The 23,125-nt window shown below is 43.2% G+C and overlaps 1 protein-coding gene across 1 annotated transcript in view; it reads left to right on the plus strand.

Annotated features, from left to right (window-relative positions):
• Nucleotides 1-23,125, plus strand: part of LOC137544320 (bone morphogenetic protein 8B-like) — an 83,690-nt gene that overhangs the window by 32,967 nt on the left and 27,598 nt on the right. The window contains exons 2-4 of the mRNA XM_068265382.1: nt 7,240-7,432; nt 11,426-11,574; nt 14,310-14,504. Coding sequence (XP_068121483.1) covers nt 7,240-7,432; nt 11,426-11,574; nt 14,310-14,504 — 537 coding nt within the window. The remainder of the gene's footprint in view (nt 1-7,239; nt 7,433-11,425; nt 11,575-14,309; nt 14,505-23,125) is intronic.

Consider the following 23,125-nt stretch of genomic DNA (forward strand, 5'->3'; position numbering starts at 1 on the left):
AAAATTTTACAAAAAAAGGCCAGGTGATCATCAGCGGTGGGAAAAAAAACTGCCATCTTGCCTAGGGTGCAGGTATGGGTGTGGTCAAAGACTTCCTAGAATGGAAAACAAACACTGAGAAAATGGGAACCCCAATGGTGTAAGTCACAACAGGAAAAAAGGAAAGCAAAAAAGCTAAATGTGTTCTCACAAGGGAAGTTAGCAGAAGGGCAACCAATTGCTATAGGGAGGTGGAGAGATCTATAAACCCAACTCCACGTAGGTGTCCAGGCCAGCTGGGTGTGGTCACATTCTTGATGTAAAAAACAGGACCCCATTTCATGTTAATCCTTTTTTTGGGCATCAGCATATATTAAGAGCCAGGGATTCACTAGAAGCAGACTAATCCAATAAGTAGATGTAGACCTTAATTTTCTGTGGGTAGAAAGGAATTTCTATCTCTTCCAGGTGAATGAGAAATTTGTACATTTTATTGCGTCCACAGCTGACTTTTTATTCAACATTTTTGGGAGGCTCTCTACTCATATTTGAACTGATCTGCAAGCAGTAGATAGACTTCATTGTATCTGTACAGATCTCCAAGTCCATTATGCTCTAACCTAGAGTGTGTCTTTCAAAACAATTTGACAGAAGGTAAAAACATAATACCACCATTCAGGTCCTAGATAATCTTGGGTGCACCTCCTATGGCAGTCCAAACTGGAACCACTGCAGTTCCTATTCTCCATCAGAGCCTGGTAGCCTTTAATTTGGAGCTTTGTAAACCAAGGCTACATTCACAATTTCTTTCAGTTTTACAGATCTGATAATGGACGTCAACGGTGAAAGGAAGTGGTCACTTTACAGACTCACTGGACCTTCAGGAATGACCTAGAAATAATACTGAGATAATACTTTGTGATATCCTATGTTATTAATAGGATTCATTCACACGTGTCATTTTTGCAACAATCCTTGCATTCGTTGTGGTCAGGCCTGGGATTTAGCTCAAAGGCCAAAGTTCTGCTTTATGTGCACCCCCCCCCCCCTTCATTATACAGTTTGGGGAAATATCCATCATTCACAACAGCACTTTTAAGAATGATTTACTGTTTTGCTTATAGCATTGTTATGATTGAGAAAAATCACTGACCTGGGTTATAAAGAACACTAGTTCATTGTTTCCCATAAGGTGGTCCTAAGAGCCATACAACACTTCATTTCAAAAACTAAAAAGAAGTTCCATTTCAATCAGGAGTTCTCAATCCTAACTCCTACAAACGTTATTCTCTGGTTGTAGCTAGAGCCATCAAAGCCTTTCTTAAAGGAGCAAAAGCCTTCAGGTTCTGAGGCAGGCTATTCCTGACTTCAGTAAGGCACATCATGCTTCATTAGAGTTGGTAGCTCCCTGGTCAATTAAGACAGACCTAGAAAGGAGCCAAACTTAGTTCTCCAAGTCATTTAACAGCTCACTTCACCAGAGGGATAGCATTATTTTGGGCAGTAGCAATGGAGACTATGGGGCAGAATTATCAGAGCCAATGCAAGGAAAACTGGAGTAGGCCTGCTATAAAAATGGAGCAGAGATCCAAGCCAAAAATTTTGTTTGGTTGCCCTGAGCTAATGATCCACTTCTGCATTTTTGTACAAGATCTATTCCAATTCTCCTTCCACTGGTTGGTTTCTCATTTGAGTCAGAACTGTCTCTCAGTTAATATATTTATGCACACCACATAGTAAACTGAGTGGCTTTATTTTCTGTTGAATTTGGCAAAAATAAACTTTTCTCTATTCACTTCTATTGATCATTAAATCATGTTTTCCTTCTCATTCAGCATTTACATTTTATAGCATCTCATTAGATCCCACATGTGTGACATCAGGAAAGTGGAAAATTGTGTCCTGAAATTGTTTAACCTCCCTTTGCTATTGTATCTCCCTTGTCACAATAGCCCCCCCCCCCCCCCCCCCCCCCTACTTGTGGCAGCTCACTATAGCAACTAAAAACACCTGTCTAAGGGCAGAGGCCTTCTTTATGTAGCGAACAGCCCTTTCAGTGCTGGGGCAGAGCTACTACTCCACACACATACTGCTGTGGAGATATAACAAGAATTGAAAATTACACAATTCACAGACACAGTTTTGCATTTTGTAAAATCACAAATATGTTCTTTTTTACTATATATTTATCACAAATATGTTCTTTTTTACTATATATTTACATCTCAGATATTCTCTATTTACTTCATGCAGGGATGGAGGAAAATAAAATAAAACAAATTGAAAAACTGTCTAGACTTTAAATTGACATGTCCAGAAGATTTCCACAATGAGTGCAGACCAAGTGCAGGCAAGACAGTGACAGTGACAACTCTGAGATGTAGATATATTAAAAATAAAATAGGATATTTACAATAGTGTGGCCATCATGCTACAAAGAACCACTTTACAGTGAGTGCTATATAATGTGAAGGGTAAAATAACTTAACTCTTCCTTCATCATAATATGCCAAGGGTTAAGATCAGATCAGATTGCTTGCTTTATACTTTGCAAATATTCAGTTTACCTTCCTTATATTTTCAGCTTGCTCCTCCGTATATAAATGTTTGGCAAGATATGTATATTAAAACCACATAAAGAGGTCCTGAAAAGTAAACTCATTACTGTATTCACATGGTAGGAAATACCCTCAGGGCTTCTGAACACTGGGAACTCCTGTTTCATTCCACAGGTTGGCATAATTTGTCCCGGATTAGTTCTATTCACATTTCATAGCTGGACATCACAGAACCACTCTTGTAGGCTTGCTTAGAAAAGCAACAAGCGCAGACACGTACTGAACTGCCTCTATTTATATACTGTAAATGTTGAAATTTAATGGTTTGTCACACAAGATTAAAAAGCAGGAACACACAATATAATGATTTCCATCCTGTCCCTGTACAGCTCTCCACCTCAGTAGGCCAGCCCAGAGCCACAAGTGTTCCCCACATACGTATGACAGACTTTGTCTCGCCAATATCTGGATCCTTTAATGGTGTGCAATGCTAAGTCTTTCAATTACATTTTCTCATTGTATTGTCCAAAAGGCTGATACAGCTAACCATTTGTTTGCAAAAAAGATGTGCATGTTTTAAAGGCAAGCAGCAGATGGAAGATTATACATTTCCCCATCATCCACAGCTACAATATAAAATAAAAATAAGTAGCAATGTGGCAAATGTTTTCAAACATCCAAAAAACATGTTTTTTTTTTATTTTTATTTGCTATAGGTTGTCAAAATTCATACGTAAACCTTGCACAGATTGTTACCTGACAAAAAATTGTCTGTAGTCATTTTGGGTGACAGCCTGATGCATTTACAGACATCTCACCTCATCTGCACATAACCAAGCTTGGCGGAAAAGCAATTGGCTAATTGGATTTATTCAGGCGATTGCTACTGTATATGCAAAATTGGGTCAAGGATACAAGTTTTGTCAGGGGCAGTGTTCCTTTTCCTGACTCCAAAAGTTGGGAGGTATCTTTTACTCTTTTGCTTTCTGTTTGTGGTGATGATGGGTATCTCTACGTATATTATGAAGATCATAAGTTATTTTAGCAGCAATGCCCTTGCTTTCAGCACATACTTAAAGAGACACTGAAGCAGAAAAAAAAATATGATATAATGAATTGGTTGTGTACAATGAATAATTACTAGAAGATTAGCAGCAAAGAAAATATTCTCATATTTTTATTTTCAGGTATATAGTGTTTTTTCTAACATTGCATCATTTTATAATATGTGCAGATTACACAACACTCAGCATTCAAAATGATTCTTTCAGAGCAGTCTGTGAACTAATGACCTCTCCTCTGTCAGAGAAAAAGGAATTTGTTTAGTAGCAGTTGAGATAATAAAAGTCAGATAACAGCCCTCTCCACGACTTTGAAAGTCGTAGAGCTTAATGGCTTTTTTCCATAGAGATAACAACTGGAGTTTCTTAACTCTTCCTGTACTGGAAACAATTAGACTGATGTATCTGATCTTAATGTTTTATTTCTTAGCTGTACTACACATACAAATCATAATATCATATTTTTTTTTTGCTTCAGTGTCTCTTTAAAGGACACCCGAGGTGAATGTAGACTGATGAGATAAACAATTGTATCTATCATCCTCCTCCTAAACATGACTTTTTTTTAGATATCTCCATTTTATTTTATATTTAAATCGACTTTTTTACGTTTTTACGGTTTCATTGTCTCTGCTCAATGACACATTCATTGAAGTATGCTTAAGCTAAAATCTATGAGCTATTGACCCTTTTTATCTCTTTCCTGCTTTCAGAAGCCATTTTCTGCTTGGAAAGTGTTTTATGGTTGTAATTCCTTATCACTGAGGGCTACACTGCCGTCTGACCCAGTCCTAACCCAGACAGACACTATCACTTACATACCTGATGTTTAACTCTTTCAGGCAGATAAAGAAAAAAAGGAACACAGCATAGTTATTTGTGTGTCTGGCACTGTACATACACATGTCTGTCTCATCATGTCACATGTCACCTCGGGTATCCTTTAATGTCTATGATTCTTATTCTGTCTGCAGCCATTTTGCTTGGTCTCAGTCATAGGCATTATACATTTTTCTTCTAAGGCCTCTTGCATTACCTGCAGCACTCCCCACAGCTGATTTTTCAGCACTTAAAATTGGTTTGTTTCTTTCCTCTTATGTACGGGTCTCTGTATGGAGAGCAGCCTACAATAGCTGCAGTTTTTTTTTCTCCTCTCTCGCCAGTTTAAAATTTTTAAGAGTAAAATCATCAAAACCATAAGTCATTTTTACCATCAACATTTCTCACATAAACAGAACCATATTTGGCTACTTCATGTGCTGTAGGCAAGCATGTGTTTCGCTCTACCCATTCAGGCAAGTAGCAAAACAATTACTATTGTTTGTGACCCTCTTAGAAAAATATAAATCAATTCTTGTCCTCACATGAATCATGAGAATACCCAGGTACCTCATGGTGACCCAGAACCACTAGGAAAGTACAGGGGATGAAATGAGGCCCAAAAGCCTTCTTACTAAAAGCGACACTCAGTTCAATCTGCCTTCTTAAAACAGAAGGTATTTGCGATAATTCAGCTTTAAGTGAGATACTGTGGTTTCCCATGATTCCATATTCAGGAGTCATGAACGACAGTAAGTGAGAGAAAACCCAGGGCTGGGTCTCGTAACAATGCCCCAGGGCAAAATTAACCAGCCCACCCCAGCAGACCCCCCCCCCCCCCCCCCCTCTGACCAAAAAGTGGCATTAGGGGTTATTGCACCCAAATTTCCCTCTTGGGCCCTGAGCCGCCTGCTGACACTTCCTCCCAATCACCTCTCAACTTACAGTAATTATGCTCCATGGGGCCCCTGCAGAGTGTTTGGCCTGCCTTCCAGCACAGGTGAGATGCTACTCTGCCAAAGACTGTGCAGAAGCCCCGGGGAGCAGCAGTTAAAGAGGAACTCCAGAGAAAAGAATGTAATAAAAAAAGCTTAATTTTTACAATTATGTATAAATGATTTAGTCAGTTTTTACCCATTGTAAAATCTTTTCTCTCCCTGATTTACATTCTGACATTTACCACGTGGTGACATTTTTACTGCTGGCAGGTGATGTCACTGGAAGGAGATGCTGCTTACTTTTTTGGCAGTTGGACCCAGCTGTTATTTCCCACAATGCAATGAGGTTCCCAGACAGGAAACTGTCAGGACCATGGTCCTGACATCACACTGTAGGAGGGATTTCACCACAATATCAGCCATACAGAGCCCCCTGAGGATCCGTTTGTGAAAAGGAAAAGATTTCTCAAGGGAAAGGGGGTATCAGCTATTGATTGGGATGAAGTTCAATTCTTGTTCACGGTTTCTCTCTTGAAGATGGGGAGAGACACCTTGGGAGCCCCTACAGGCTGTGGGGCCCTGGGGCAATTGCCCCCTTTGCTTCTATGGTAGTGCCGGCCCTGAGAAAACCCACACACAGGGACACAAACAGCAATAGAATCTGTCTAAAAATAAAAAATGTTTTGGGTGGACTAGAGCTTTATCTTTACATTTTTCATTTGCACAGCGTCTTTGACATAGTGGTTTTATATTAGTTAATATGTACCTGTGTTGCATTGCTGCACAGTGCATAAGCGTCCCCATTAGACAGTGCTGTCTATGTACTGTCTGATGTCCCTGCATATCACACACTGATACACATTGCTGAAATATGCTCAGCAACACAGTGTGCAGGCCTTTACAGCTGAAATATTGTTTTGTATATGACAACCCTTTAAAACTGTATGGATGATATAACTGTAACGGTGGCCACACACCATGCAATTTTTTAAATTTCTTTTCAATTTAAGGATTGCAATCAAATTTGCTTTTTGATTGTTTAAGGATTGCCATCAATTTTGCTGTTTGATTGTTATATTTAAAAAAATCTGACTAATTTACCACACACGTGTTCAATTTTTCCACAATTCTGAAAAAAATAATAATTGAAAACTCTAAAAAAAATTGCTTGGGTGTATATATCAATAAATTGACAATCTACCCTACACCATTACATTTTCAGAAAAATTGATCAGAAAAATCCACCACTCTCGATCGACTTATATGGGGGAAAAACCCAAGAAACCGGATTGGATTTCTTGCTCGAATAATTAAAAAAAAGCTTTAGATTCTTTGGGACAACTGATCATTTTTATAGAATTGTTGTAAAATTGGATCATTTTATTGTATTGTGTGTGGCCACCTTTGTAGACATCTTAAGGAACAGTCAGTAAAAATTTGTGCTCTGTCCATCAAGAGGTCAATATGATTAAGAGGACTGTAATTCTTTTGTGTATTTATTGCATTGAGCTCTTTTAGGAATCGCCGGAAGTAAGGCTATGTTCACAGTTGTGCGTTGTGGTGTGACGCACTGGCCACATTGGAATATTGAACTACAATGCACCACTTATGCGACAATCACAGACTACATGCTGTGTGGTGACCCATACTTTTCATTGATTGCCTGTTTTACTGTATGCAATGCAACGGATTTACGCAATTCCCACTGTGAAGGCAGCATTAATGTTTTGGGTTTTTCAGCAGTCTGACAGGTGAAAGAATTTGGTTGTTCTCTTGCACAGGTTACTAGTATCTGCTCATCTTCTTGGTAGAGGAGAAAGAATGTTCTATTTGAAGCCTTTATTAGAGTACTCCTGATTTATTCACACTTTTACATTGTTACAGTTGAACATGACAGAGATATCTTCCATCAAAAGCCATACTGGAAAGAATTCAGGTTTGACATGACGCAGGTACCTGCTGGAGAAATTGTGACAGCAGCTGAGTTTCGACTTTACAAGACTCGCAGTTTCACGCGACACTTGAATCGGACGCTTCACCTGAGCCTGTACCAGATACACCGAGACCATGCAAATCGGTATGTGATCTATAGCTTAAAGTGAACCGTGCACCATTTTTAGCACCCAGGGCATCTCAATAGCACATCAAAGATGCATGCCAACAATATGTTTCATTATTGAAATGAACTTCCATTTTACCTTTTATTTAACATTCATAGTAGTTTTATTAGCCTACTTCAGGAGGCCTGCCCGACGGCTGCAGAGATTTCAGGAAGCTGATTGTTTTATTGGGGTCATTACCAATAAGTAAACAATACCTTTTCATCAACAGAGGAGGTTTGGTAATTAGGACAGTTTCTTCAAAGACGTTGTGTGTGTCAATGTGTCAAGATAGCATTTCTGACTTGTATAAATAAGGACTGTGAGAAGGGGAGGGGGGAACATGGCAGCTTCTATGCCAGGAGAAATTCCAATGAGAGAAAAGGTGGTTAGTTCACTTTAATTGTGATATGCAGCCATTGCCACCGGTGCACATACCCGAGTGCAAGCAGAGAAGCACTCAAATGGATTGGGCGTATCCCAGAATAGATACTCTGAGGGATTGTTACTGTACCAGTGCACCTCACAGACAGCAAATGATTGGCCTCAAGGCTCCTGTGACTACTCTGCTCTCTGGATCTCCTCTCTGCATAATGGTCATGCGGAGGGGCAGAGAGCAGTAGTCACAGAAGAGAGCAGAGTGGGAGATTCGAAGAGGAGGAAGAAGACAGCAAGCGAGACTCCGAGTACCCAGAAAGCTCATGGTGACCCAGAACTACTAGGAGAGTGTAAGGGGCAAAAAGAAACCAAAAAGCACTCTTACTGAAAAGTGATGTTAAATATAATAAGGCAAAATTATATTTAATATCGATTTTTTAGTAAGAGGGCTTTTCGGCCTCTTTTAGCTCATTATACTCTACTATTAGTTTTAGGTTACCATGTACTATCTGGATACTCTGTAGTGCTGGTGTAAGCCCTATTCCATAGACCTATATCACCCCATGCTATGCACTGATGAGGACTATAAAGGCTGAAACAGCTGTATACATGCTGGATTGGTGTGGCTCTGTAAAATTTATAAGCTATAGGCTCCCTATACACCAGCAGCTCTGGGTGTGTGCCTGGCTTTCAGGGGCATAAAGAGATGATTTGCATAGTCAAGCGTGATGCAACATGGGAAACCATACTTGCTCACTTAAAGCTAAATTATAGCAAATACAAGCGAGAAACAGAGGTAAAATGTAGACACTCTTCTGCCAGCTCTGCTCAGTGCATAGATACATTGCCCGAGGACACGGAGGAGGAACTTACAAGGTGGACAGGCAGAAAAAAAAGAGCTTAACTTTCTAGGTCCTCTTCAGCTTCTCCTCAGAATCCTTAGAGTCCTGTCTCCATGGCTGCAGTCAGTGTCTCTCATCATATGACTAGGCAGTATGAGCTACTGAGTCATGCGGTGAGAGAATGGCAGCTCAACCTGCTGCCACTAATATTTCCGGCGACGTTAAATACTATTCCCCCTCCGAGTCATAGCAACTCGGAGGGATTCAGAACCCCAAATTATCCTTACGTGCCCCGCACACTATAACATTGCTGCTATAGGAGCACCCAGCTTTGCTGCTTGGTGCAGAGTGCCGAAACCACCTGCTTCATGAGCGATGCGGAGTGCAGCCATGAAGACTGGACACTTTGCCGCACTGACGAGAAGAAACTGAAGATTCAGCGTGGGAACCTCGAGAGGTGAGATACTTCACCAGGCTACCTCCACTGGGGGCATTACGGCTACCTATACTGAGGGGACTCTTGGGCACCTATAATGGGGGCATTATGGTTACCTATACTGAGGGGACACTTGGCTACCTACACCATGGGGATACTTGGGTACCTAAGCTACGAGCATTATATTTACCTATACGGGGGGGGGGGGGGGACACTTGGCTACCTATACTGGGCGCATTATGGCTACATATACTGGAGGTATTATGGCTACCTATACTGGTGGCATTATGGCTACCTATACTGTGGGAAATTATGATGAGAGGTCATACTGGAGGTATTATGGCTACCTATGCTGAGGGCATTATGGCTACCTATACTGGGGGGAGTTATAGCTACCTATAGTGAGGAAATCCTTGGCTGCCTATACTGGGGGCATTATGGTTACATGTACTGGATGTATTATGGCTACCTATAATGCTTGCATCATGGCTACCTGTACTGGGGAAATTATAACTACTTATACTGAAGGGACATTGGCCACCTATACTGGGGGCATTATAAAAGATGTGGTTTTCATCAAACTGAGATAAGGAAAGGGGTGTGAACATGCAGGGGCAGGGGCATCAAAGTTTTGCTTGGGGGCCTATGATGGAATTTGCTGGGGGGGGGGGGGCAGGTGGAATATCTAAATGATCCCCTTCTTTCATGCAAGTTTTCTTCATGTTCAGAAGGCAAAATTATATATTGTGGTGCTTTATCAGTGTGATAAGGTGCACTACAAAAACAAGAACAAAAAAAACAGTTGTGCCTTGTTTTCTATGATCATGATATGATTCTCTGCTGCTGACAGTCTATTTTTTCCCTGCATGCGAATTTGGAGGCAGTGTCTCCCCGCCCAAATTTGCATGTGGGGAAACACTGCAAATTGCCCATGGTAGATATGAGCCCTAACTTATTGCCCTAACTTGTTGCGCTCTCACAAGCCCTACCTATAGTATAATACTTTGAGACCCAAATAATGCTGATATTCAATAATATTAATTGCAATTAAAGCCTATTATAATAAATAATGAGCTGCACTGGTCCTTTTCTGCCCTATTTGATGATCACGCATCATCATAGCTTTCTACTTCCTGTCAGGCGTCTTACTCTACTACATATGCAATACAAACTTTTGATGCCCTTAAAAGAAAAAATACAAAAAAATAATACTGTTAGTGAAAGTGATCAAATAGTACAGGATATAGGTAAAATACCCTGTCAGGTATTTTGATACATAACATTTACTTCCAAATACAGTATATTATGTACAGTATATTATTGAATGCATGAGTAACATGCTATAAATTTACAAAGTACACCATTAAAGAGTACTAAAAGCACAATTTCTTGCAACGGTTTTATGCATGTATGGTGAAAAGTCCCAAACGATCTTTAATGTCACACACTTAAAATTACTGCCTGACACATATCATGGCTCAGGCCTCTACATACAGTACGGTATGAGTGTGTTTTTATCACTACAATACTCCCTGCTCAGAAAATAGACAATTCCAGCTAAGCTTTCACTGAAGCTAAATATACAACTACTCTCAAGTCACTCTCCAGTCACTGAAGCAAACCTGAACTGAAAATAAAAGTCAGAATAAACATATACACGTCATACTTACCTCCTGTGTAGTCTACTTGTCAATTTCTTTCTCCTTTCCCGCATCCTGTTTGTCCACTGTGATCAATGGAATTCTACGTACTCCATTTTAAAAATGGCCATTACCACATAACAGCTTCCTGGTCAGCACACTGTTAAACTGTAATATTGCCCACTTGAGCCATAGGGAAGCATGAACATTACCTTGTACATCACTTGTCCTGTCAGTTATAACTGACAGCAACTGATATCTGACAGCAACTGATATATTTCAGTTCTGACAAAATCTTGTCAGAACTGTAAGGAATCATGGTTAGAAGAAAATGGTGAGCTTCTGAGAGGAACTGACAGCGAGGTAAGTATAGTATGCAATATTCATTTGTAGGTACATCATGTGTTTATTTTAAGTAATTTTGCGCGGTTCAGATTCACTTTAATGATGTTCATCTTTGGCCAAAAAGTACACAGCTGTGTACTAGCAACATTCTTTTCTACCTCCACTTGCCATCGTGGTTAGTGCATACTTATCTCATTATGCTACATACCACTTTAGGTACCCTTTAAAACAGTCATAATAAAATCAGGAATGCTACAGTACGTCTGTGCATGTATTCAGCTGTTTAAGCCTATTTTTTTATGATTTGAATTGTATTGCTTTCTTCTCTAGGCAACCGGAGTTAACCTTACTAGACCATGAGAACATACAGACAGGGGAAGAAGGATGGCTGGTCTTTGATGTCACAGCTGCCAGCAATCACTGGTTGCTCAACCCGAAGCATAATGCAGGACTCCGACTCTATGTGGAGAATGAGGAAGGTGAGATAGGAACATGCTGCATCCGATTTACTAATGTTTCCCAAGACCAGACTTATCATAGAGATCTGGCTTGGATTCATTTAGAAATTGGAAACATCTCACTATAGATTTATGCACACCACTTCTACTGTACAACCTCTAGTGCTCTGTGGCCCAATCTGACCGGGGTGAAGATTCAGTTGAGATCATATACAGTATGGTTCATGTATCTTCTTATTTACCGGTACTTGCAATGCAAAATCCAGTATCTGCAGGCAGTACTACAAAAACTGCTCTCAGAGTTCTCTTTTAGCAAATACACCATAAGAAGTTAACCAAAAACATGCTGGAGCAGGATATTAGAGTTAACTTGTGGTTGCGGAATCATGACTGAAGCCAGTACCTAAGGCTCATACACACATCAGACCATAGTCTTTTGAAAATGAAAGATCACAGACCAATTTTACCCCCTTCCATGTAGTATGAGAGCCATACCTACACAGTCTATTCTATGGAGCTGAGCTCCCCATCAGACAGAAATCTTTGCAAGATGCTGCACACAAAGATGCTGTAGACATTCAAAAGATCAGTATCTGCAAAAGATCTGTTCCTGCCAAAGATCCGTTCCTGCAAAATGCATTCACAGTCTATGATATCTGCAGATCATCATACACACCTTGTTTAACAGACATTCATCTGTAGATCAGATCCACCAGGATGGATTTTCAGATCTGCAGATGATTGTCTGATCCAGGGGCGTAACTAGGCCCCACCGGGCCCCCCTGCAAAATTTCAGAGCGGCCCCCCCCCTCTCTCCCTGGGGCCAGCTCGGGGCCGTGGTGTGGGAGCTGGAGGGGTGGCAGCATGAGGGGAAAGCCTTGGCCACAGTCGGCGGGGAGAGGGGAAGTTCCCCCCTCTCCCTCACCTCGGGGCTCTCCCCTCTGCGCTTCCCTCCAGCTAACGTTATACTGTGGGCAGCGGGCAGCGGCGGGCTGATACATACCTTCCTTGCGTTCCACCGCATAATCTTCGCTTTGGCGTCTGGCGTCACTTCCGGAAGTGACGTCACTTCCGGAAGTGACGTCATAGGCCAGAGCGAAGATTATGCGGTGGAACGCAAGGAAGGTATGTATCTGCCCGCCGCTGCCCACAGTATAACGTTAGCTGGAGGGAAGCGCAGAGGGGACAGCCCCGAGGTGAGGGAGAGGGGGGAACTTCCCCTCTCCCCGCCGACTGTGGCCAAGGCTTTCCCCTCATGTTGCCACCCCTCCAGCTCCCACACCACGGCCCCGAGCGGGCCCCAGGGGGGGGGGCCGGGCCCCCCCCGCAGGCGCAGGTGCTGCAGGGCCTATTGGTACGCCAGTGGTCTGATCTGCAGATGAATGTCAGTTAAACAAGGTGTGTATGATGATCTGCAGATATCATAGACTATGAATGCAATTTGCAGGAATGGATCTTTGGCAGGAACAGATCTTTTGCAGATACTGATCTTTTGTGTCTGTACAGCATCTGTGTGTGCAGCATCTTGCAAAGATTTTTTTCTGATGGGGAGTTCAGCTCCATAGAAAAGACTGTGAAGGTATGGCTCTCATACTACATGGAAGGGGGTAAAATTGGTCTGTAAATCTTGCATTTTCCAAAGACTTTTATCTCAAGTCTGTATGAAGCATAACACTGCAGTGTGGCCTGTTGAATGTGCCCTTCGTGACTGCACCTCTAATGCACTTTGAGTCTAATCAATCCAATCGACCTGATTGAATTGGTTAGCGGGAATTCGTCCGTTAATGGGCACAACCGATCGTTGCTGGTCAATTACAGCGGTGATCAGAAACAATCAATTGGCACTGGGATTGTATGGTTAATGGACACCTTAAATGCCTTTTAAGCCACCAGCAAGCAAGAAAATACTCAGATTAATTTTGACAGCATTTTTTCTCCTACTTCTTGGTACTTTTTCAATTGCAGAGAGCTGAAAAGTTATTTTAAAGGGGAACTGAAGTAAGAGGTATACCGAGGCTGCCATATTTATTTCCTTTTAATCAATACCAGTTGCCTGGCAGCCCTGCAGGTCTATTTCTCTGCAGTAGTATCTAAATAACACCAGAAACAAGCATGCAGCTAGTCTTATCAGATCTGACTTTAAAGTCTGAAACACCTGATCTGCTGCATGCTTGTTCAGGGGCTATGGCTGAAAGTATTAGAGGCAGAGGATCAGCAGGGCTGCCAGGCAACTGGTATTGCTTAAAAGGAAATAAACATGGCAGCCTCCATATACCTCTCTCTTCAGTTCCCCTTTAAACAGAAGATGAAAATGATCACCTAGGAGAAAACGTAGCAGAAAAATGAATGAAATTGGGCCAGACCCTTTATGTTCAACCTCTAGAAGTATTCTCATCTATTTATTTGGTGATTTAAACTACCCAACACACTAAGATATAATATATTAGGTCACAAGGCTCTGTGACCTAATGCATAAAGGAGTTATTACTTAGACCTGGAGTTATGCCACCGCCACAATCAGCATCGGTCCGAGTAAAACCTGCCCTGAAAGCTGGAACCTTGTTATTGACTATGGAGAGATCACTCCATTTCTCAGTAAGAACACACTGAACACATTGATACGTCAAAGTCCTCTGCTGCATTTTGCTAAGCAAATGTGTTTTCTGTGAAGTATACTGGAAATGAATGGAGGAATGTACATATATGTGTCAATATGCCATACAGCATTTGTATAATTATGTGTTTTAATATAACAGGGCAGAGCATTGATCCAAGTTTGGCAGGCATCTTAGGAAGACGTGCACCCCGCTCCAAACACCCATTCATGGTCACTTTTTTCCGGGCAAATAAAAATCAGATCAGATCTCCACGGGCAGTAAAACAGCTGAAGAAACGGCAGCAGAAGAAGCATAACGACTTACCACATCCCAATAAACTTCCCGGTGTATTTGGTAAGAATTGGAGAAAGGAAAATGGACTATACTGAATTCTGTATTATTCCTATAAATGGCTTTACTGTAAATATCAGGCACAGGGCCATACCAGGAAGAGCACCTCATATTTAGCTCTGTATTGTCTGACAAGAGTTAAAAATCCCCCCAGCATGCAAATCTTCACTGACCCAATGCTAGCAAATTAAAGTCACTAGCTGCTTACAGTTTAACTGGCAGTTGTATTAATTAATTGGCTGTCAGCTGATTGATTGGGAACAATTAGCTTACATTTGCTAGTGTGGCTTCCACTTCCTGTGTCAATAGAGATTTACAGGCTATGTTAATGCTCAGGTCATTCCTAGTTAGCCATGTATAGTACAAACGCATCTTGTACAATCCCTTTTCCAAAGAAAAGTTGTAGATACAAATAGAATGCAATAACTTGCAAAAGTACAAAGTTAGCATGGCAAATGTTAAACTGAAAAATGTCATTTTTTCAAATAGAAGTTCATTTTGTCAGAAATACCTTTCAAAAAAGTTGGAGCAGGGACAACAAAGGATAGGAAAAGGTGTGTAATGTAATAATGACAATCCCCAACGTAAAGGTACAAAATGATAGATTTTACCATCTGCACTACATAAATCATTAAAAGATTTTGGAAAATCTAAAGTTATCTCAGTCAGATAGGGACAAGTGCAAAATTCAGTAATGGATGTCTATGATCTTCAGACACAATTGTCTACACAAAAACACTGCATGAGGTCAAAGACACTAGTGAAAATCATTGTCTGTGATTGATTCATCTACAAATGCAACTTAAAACTATGTATTGAAGTTAGTAATGAAGGGTTAAGATAGAAAGGAAGATAGGCAATTTAAGAGATACAGTATATAATAAGATAAGGGATGCGCTCAAAAGTCCAGTCCCACACTCAATAGAGTCAAGTAACCTACAAAAAATCTCACAGAGATTGCAGCAGATACAGTTCATATATTGGTGAGTGACATTTACATGCCACCCCTCTTGTGGATTGACTCACCAGATGATGCGGCCTAGCTGGGCCCGTCTGCACGTCAGGGTATTGGCCACCCCTCAGCCTCTCTGGCAAACCTCCTCCACAGCGTGTCTCCAATCAGTTCAGGCCTTGGCTATTCAGCTATATGGAATTTTCCTCCCATTGCATTCTGGGAGACTGGGCGTTATTTTCTGAAAGCCCCTCTGTGTAGCTTACCAGTTGGTGTGATCTCCTCAGTGCACAGATTCACTGTAGAAGAGGTGGCGACATCTTTCAGTCAGGGGCAGCTCTGTGGAATCTTTGTTTCTGTGAATCCCGAAGCCAATGAAAATAACGCCCAGTCTCCCAGAATGCAATGGGAGGAAAATTGCATATAGCTAAATAGCCAAGGCCTGAACTGATTGGAGACACGCTGTGGAGGTTTGCCAGAGAGGCTGAGGGGTGGCCAATACCTTGACGTGCAGACGGGCCCAGCTAGGCCGCATCATCTGGTGAGTCAATCCACAAGGGGGGTGGCATGTAAATGTCACTCACCAATATATGAACTGTATCTGCTGCAATCTCTGTGAGATTTTTTGGAGGTTACTTGACTCTATTGAGTGTGGGACTGGACTTTTTAGCGCATCCCTTATCTTATTATTATCTACTGTATTTACCAACAGGAGAGCGCTCCACCGATTCCTTTTTGGTGTTTGTATTCAGCCTCATAGGCCGCACAGGCCTTTACTAGATTGTACTGTATTGTTACATTGTGTGCGCTTTCATACTTTTATGTTTAGTAATTTAAGAGATACGGTTTAGGCTTATTTAAATGTGTTAAAGGTAGGGAGAAAGCCTAATGGGATAAAGAATGGGATTCCAGAGAATGGGGGAAGCCCTAGAGAAGTAGACTCAACAGAATCATTCAGTACTTGCTGACTACACTGCCACATACAGTAGTCCTCCCAATTACTGAACTGCCCGTCACTACCTAATACTATTATCTGGGGGAAAGGAGTCATACATGGCAGAGTGTAGACTACACATGATTTGTGATGTGCTCCTCCCCCCTGATGAATTCCTCCTCAGAGCCTGCTGCTATCAATACAGCAGGTGTGTTGGTTACCTCAGAAACAGCAATTCCCCTCACACACTGCACCAGGGGCGCCTCTAGCCATTTTGTCACTCCAGGCGAGAAAACCTGTGGCGCTCCCCCCCCATGAAAATAATAGTAATGCGGCAGCGTTTCACTAGAAAATAATCGTAATGTTGCAATGTTTCAACAGAAAATAATCGTAATGCAGCAGCGTTTCACCAGAAACTACACTTATTGCGGCAGTGTTTCACCAGAAAATACGCAATGCGGGCAGCGTTTCACCAGAAAATACACATAATGTGGGCAGCGTTTCACCAGAAAATACACATAGGCAGAGCTCCTCTCCCCCCCCCCTTCCCATTAGTTCCCCCTAATATCCCTGATACCTGCCTGCACCTTTAAGAAAAAAAACATTTACTCACCTGCAGAAGACTCCACTCCTTCCTGTGCCCAGCAGCTCCCCCAATGATCTTCGTGCAGCAACTGCGGCTGCAAAACTCCCGCGCTGATAGAGAAGGGCTATGTAAAAATTGCACCCGAAGCCCTGCACTGGAGACATAAATAGTTTCCAGTGCAGGGCTTCGGACGCCATTTTCCTGTAGCCCTGCTCTGCTTGCCAGAACTCACAAACTCCGTCGGCTGCAGAAGTGAGCTTACGGGCTGCGGCCAGTAAACTGCTGCGGCCAGTTCACCACCTGGGGACACACCATCGGGCAGGGGGGTAGACGCAGTCCTACCCCCCATGCCTCCCCTGCACAGCAACCGTGACCACCTGGTTGGCCTGGTGGACCAGGGGCCTCTGCAAGAGAGTCAGAAGGAGGCACAAAAGGGGACACAAGGAGTCACAAAGGAGGACAGAAGGAGTCACAGAAGGACTAAAAGAGGCACAATGGGGGACAGAATGAGGCACAAAGGGGGGCAGAAGAAGGCAAAGAGGGACTGAAGAAGGCATACAGCGGGACATAGGAAGGCACAGGGGGACAGAATGAGGTATGAGGGTCAGAAGAAGTAGAAAAGGAAGACAGAAGGAGGCAAAAGGGGACAGAAAGAGGCACACAGGGGGACAGAATTAGGCACAATGGTGGACAAAAGGAGGCACAATGTGGGAAAGAATGAGACACAAAGGAGGGCTGAAGGAGGCACAGGAGGACAGAAGGAGGTACACAGAGGGGCAGCGGGAGGTACAGGGGGGCAGAAGAAGGCATGATGGCCAAAAGGAGGCCCAAAAGAGGACAGAAGGAGGCACAGGGGGACTACAAGAGGGGGTACACAGGGGGACAGAAGGAGGTAAAAAGTGGGGCAGAAGGAGGCACAAAGTGGGTGTGACGATGGGTGTCTGCACACAGAGAGTGTCTGATTATTGGGGATCTGCAGTATCACCAACAATACAGACGTATACCTGATTATTAATGATCTGCAGAATCACCAATAATACAAGTATGACTAACCTCTGGACACCTAACAAATGTAAGTGTTTGGGTGCAACAGTCACTTTAATAGTTTGACCAGACCTCACCAGAGGGCTGGTGAGGTACTATCAGTACACTATACGTGCACTAGCGTAAGTTCCAGCAGGCTGGAGAGTACAGTAACGAAGAGGCTGAATCTCCCGGGGAGCGGGTGATTCAGATACTACTGCAGGCACGAGGACACCCGTGGGGCGGGTGACCCAGACTGAACAACAGCCAAGGAGATACAATACAAGTGTGATGACAGATGCTCTAATAGAGCAGGTAATTGGGGCTGTACTACAGCTTAACAGAACGGTTCCACCAGAGGAGCTGGTGTAACCAGTACCTCACCAGTGGCGAGGGCCTACTGGTGAGTAGAGTGGTCAGGCAGGCAAGGTTCGGCAACAGTGAGGTAAGTATATACAAAATCGTGAGACAAGAGAGTAATCAGTAATCAGGCAGAGGTTCAGCAACAGGAAGGTACGTATCGGTATAGAATCGTGAGGCAAGAGAGTAATCGGTAATCAGGCAGAGGTTCAGCAACAGGAAGACAGATGGGCAGAAGTACAAGATCAGAAGACAGATACAAAGTCAGAGTGCTAGCCAGAGTCATATACAGGAGATCAATACAATAGTAATATCCTAGTCTGGGTGTGACGTCCTTGGTATCAACACCCCGGATCTATTCTACACACAATAACAACAACAAGAGTAATATTCCTAACTTGGTGTGAAATCCATAGCATCAACATCAGGGAAGCTATCTAAGGTCTGCGCGCTAACATTCAAGTATTTACGACAACAGACGAAGTGGTAATGCAGGCTGGAGGCTTATGAAGCAGAGGACACCTCACTGGCACGCGCCCCTCTCATCAGCCAATCCTGGGTGCCGTGGGTTTCCCCTGACGTCAGCCGACCAGCAGGTCAGCTGACGGGATACCTCCCCGCATAAAGTTCTTGTCTATGCGCGCGCCCGCTCGCTATGGCAGCCCCCTGCCCGGGAGAACGTTCCGTCCTCGGCGTCCTGCACGCCGAACGGACGGATGGCCACATGGAGGCAGCTGCGGCGGCGGTGCTGTTCGCCGCAGCTGCCTCGGATATTACAGTGGGGCAGGAGGCAGCACAATGGGGACAGATTGAGGCACAAACTGGGACAAAAGGAGGCACAGGGAGACTAAAGGAGGCACACAGGGGACAGAAGGAGGCACAAAGGGGACAGAAAAAAGAACAAAAGGGGGCAGAAGGAAGAACTGGGAGACAGTAGGAGGCACAAAGGGGGGCAGAAGTATGCACAAAAGAGGGACAGAAGGAGGCACAAAAGAGGGACAGAAGACGGTAGAGGAGGACAGAGAGAGCCACAGGGAGACAGAAGAAGGCACAAAGGGGCACAGAAGGAGGCACAGAGGGACAGAGGAAGGCACAGGGGACAGAGGTGGCACATGGGGATTGAAGAGGTACAAAGGGAGACAGAAGGAGGCACAGGGGGAAAGAAGGAGGCAGAGTGGGATTGAAGGTGGAACAGGGGGGCAGAGGTAGTACAAGGGTGCATATAAAGGCAAAGGGGACATAAGTAGGCACAGGGGGACAGAAGGAGGCACAAAGGGGCACAGAAGGAGGAAGAGGTGGCAAGGGGGACTGAAGGAGGCAAATGGAGACAGAAGGAGGCACAAAGGGAGACAGAAGGTCAAACAGGGGGTCAGACAGACATGGGACAAGGGAGTGAAGGAGGCACAAGGAGACAGAAGGAGGCACAAAGGGGGAAAGAAGGATGCACAAGGCACAGAGGTGGCAGCTGCCTGCAACTTACGCTAAGTAGATGCAGCAGAAGCAAGTAACAGAACACACATGGAGTGAGGCTTAGTCTGGGGGCGGGGCTTAATTTGGGGGTGGGGCTTAATCCAGCAACAAGGCGCCCCCCAGGACCAATGGCACTCCAGGCAATGGCCTATGTCTAGAGACGTCCCTGCACTGCACTGTCTGAGAGATCTTCCTAGCGCCTCCTATTTTACAACAGTTTTAGAAGGACTCTGCACCTAATGATTTCTTAAGATGCCTGAGACCGTTCTGCACGGATTTCTAAAAACATACCAATATTTTGTCTCAGCCACTTAGCCTTCTTAGATGTTGTATCTGAAAGCGCGTGACTACTTAATTCTTGTTTAAGAGCAGCACCTGGCTACTTCATTTTTGTATTTAGGGAGCACCTGGCCACTTACCGGTAATACTTTTATTCTGAAGCAAATGGCTACTTATTTTATCTGGCAGGACATAGCTACACAATTCTTGGGGGTATTGTGGCTATTTAATTTTGGTATCTGAGGACATCTATTGCCTTTGCTGAGCATCCTTTCAACTGATAAACTGGGAGCTAAATATCTCTGGCCAATCGCCATGATACATACAGTGGGATGCGAAAGTTTGGGCAACCTTGTTAATCATCATAATTTTCCTGTTTTTTTTCACTGGTTGTTACGAAAAAAATGTCAGTTAAATATATCATATAGGAGACACACACAGTGATATTTGAGAAGTGAAATGAAGTTTATTGGATTTACAGAAAGTGCGCAATAATTGTTTAAACAAAATTAGGCAGGTGCATAAATTTGGGCACCACAAAAAAGAAATGAAATCAGTATTTAGTAGATCCTCCTTTTGCAGAAACGACAGCCTTTTAAACTCCTGTAGGTTCCAATGAGAGTCTGGATTCTGGTTGAAGGTATTTTGGACCATTCCTCTTTACAAAACATCTCTAGTTCATTCAGGTTTGATGGCTTCCAAGCATGGACAGCTCTCTTTAACTCACCCCACAGATTTTCAATTATATTCAGGTCTGGGGACTGAGATGGCCATTCCAGAACGTTGTACTTATTCCCTTGAATGCCTTAGTGGATTTTAAGCTGTGTTTAGGGTCATTGTCTTGTTGAAAGATCCAGCCCTAGCGCAGCTTCAGCTTTGTCACTGATTCCTGGACATTGGTCTCCAGAATCTGCTGAAACTGAGTGGAATCCATGCGTCCCTCAACTTTGACAAGATTCCCAGTCCCTGCACTGGCCACACAGCCCCACAGCATGATGCAACCACCCCCATATTTTACTGTAGGTAGCAGGTGTTTTTCTTGGAATGCTGTGTTCTTTTTCCTCCATGCATAAGGCCCCTTGTTATGCCCAAATAATTCAATTTTAGTTTCATTAGTCCACAGAACTTTATTCCAAAATGAAGCTGGCTTGTCCAAATGTGCTTTACCATACCTCAAGCGGCTCTGTTTGTGCTTTGGGTGGAGAAAAGACTTCCTCTGCATCACTCTCGAATACAGCATCTCCTTGTGTAAAGTGCGCTGAATGGTTGAACGATGCACAGTGACTCCATCTGCAGCAGGATCAGGGCCGGCCCGCTCATGAGGCGGGGTGAAACTTTTGCCTCAGGCGGCACTTCTTGGGGGGCGACAACCACAGGAACCACAATTCAGTGGGCGGCGTTGCAGGAAGTGAAGTCAGTGGAGCACACGCTGGAACCGGAAGAGGTGAGTGATCCCCGCCCGTCCCTCTTACTATCGGCAGCTATGGAGCTATTTAAAGCTGAAGGTGGAGCGCAGATCGGGGGACCCAGGCGAGGGAGGGGGGTCCGACCCCCCCTCCCCACCACTAGGGCCAATACCCCCTTCCTGCCCGCTACCCCCTCCAGCTCAGCGGCCCGCCCCCCACCTACGGCTTGGGAGGGCGGCAATTTTTTCTAAATTGGCCTCATGCGGCAAAAAGTCTAGGGCCGGTCCTGAGCAGGATGATGTTCTAGGTCTTTGGTGCTGGTCTGTGGGTTGACTCTGACTGTTCTCACTATTCGTCGCTTCTGTCTATCCAAGATTTTTCTTGGTCTGCCACTTCAAACCTTAACTTGAACTGAGCCTGTGGTCTTCCATTTCCTCAATATGTTCCCAACTGTGGAAACAGACAGCTTAAATCTCAGTGACAGCTTTCTGTGTCCTTCCCCTAAACCCTGATGGTGAACAATCTTTGTCTTCAGGTCATTTGAGAGTTGTTTTGAGACCCCCATGTTGCTACTCTTTAGAGAAAATTTAAAGAGGAGGGAAACTTACAATTTGAGTTCAAATAATTAGTTCTAAAGGTTTTGGAATCAATAAAATGACAACAGTGCCCAAATTTATGCACCTGCCTAATTTTGTTTAAACAATTATTGCGCACTTTCTGTAAATCCAATAAACTTAATTTCACTTCTCAAATATCACTGTGTGTGTCTCCTATATGATATATTTAACTGACATTTTTTTATCGTAACAACCAATGATTTTTACAGGAAAATCATGGCAAATAACAAGGTGAAATTCAGTATGATTGCGCTCTCAGTATAAATCTCATACATCCACCTCTCCCCCCTTCATGGACTCACTCACCAGATGTTGTGGTCTATTAGAAGACCAAGCAGCGCTTTCGGGGTATATGGCCCCCCGTTGCCTCACGATCTCACTGGTTCCACTCCTCAGTAGGTGCAGACTTTCCCAGTCCGTGTTGAGTAAGGTCCTTGGGTTGTAGAGTATGTGAAAAAAAAAAGGAAAATGGGAAGACCAGCTTCCTATCGTGTAATCCAGTTTATTTTAAAAAAGTTCATTGTAGAGCGAGCGCTGTTATATTTATTTATTTTTTAAATAACAAGGTGGCCCAAACTTTTGCATCCCACTGTATCAGGAAGAGCTGACATAAGTTAGAAAGACAAATGTATATACATGTTTGAGAGCTTGAGTATAAAGTCTATTCTAATACTAAGACGTTACTGGCTAGGCTTTCACTCTCTACTGTGTCTAGCTGTCAGATCCTTGTATTTCCCCCTCTGGTGATCAGCATGAAAAGTTACGCAAGTCCTATGAGCTACGAAATATGTTTCCATTGCACTGCACAAATCCTTTTCACAACACGTGGAAATGAGTGATTATAGTGTTTGCTGTTTAAGTATGATGTTTACTTTTTAAAAAACAATTGATAATTCATAGCCTTGAGCAATCTGGGAGAACAGAGGAGTATGTTTTGATAACTAAAGCAATATAAATAACTGTGCATCCAAAATCTGGGCAAGAGCAACATAAATAT

Source organism: Hyperolius riggenbachi, chromosome 2 (assembly GCF_040937935.1).
Source record: "Hyperolius riggenbachi isolate aHypRig1 chromosome 2, aHypRig1.pri, whole genome shotgun sequence".
NCBI lineage: Eukaryota > Metazoa > Chordata > Amphibia > Anura > Hyperoliidae > Hyperolius > Hyperolius riggenbachi.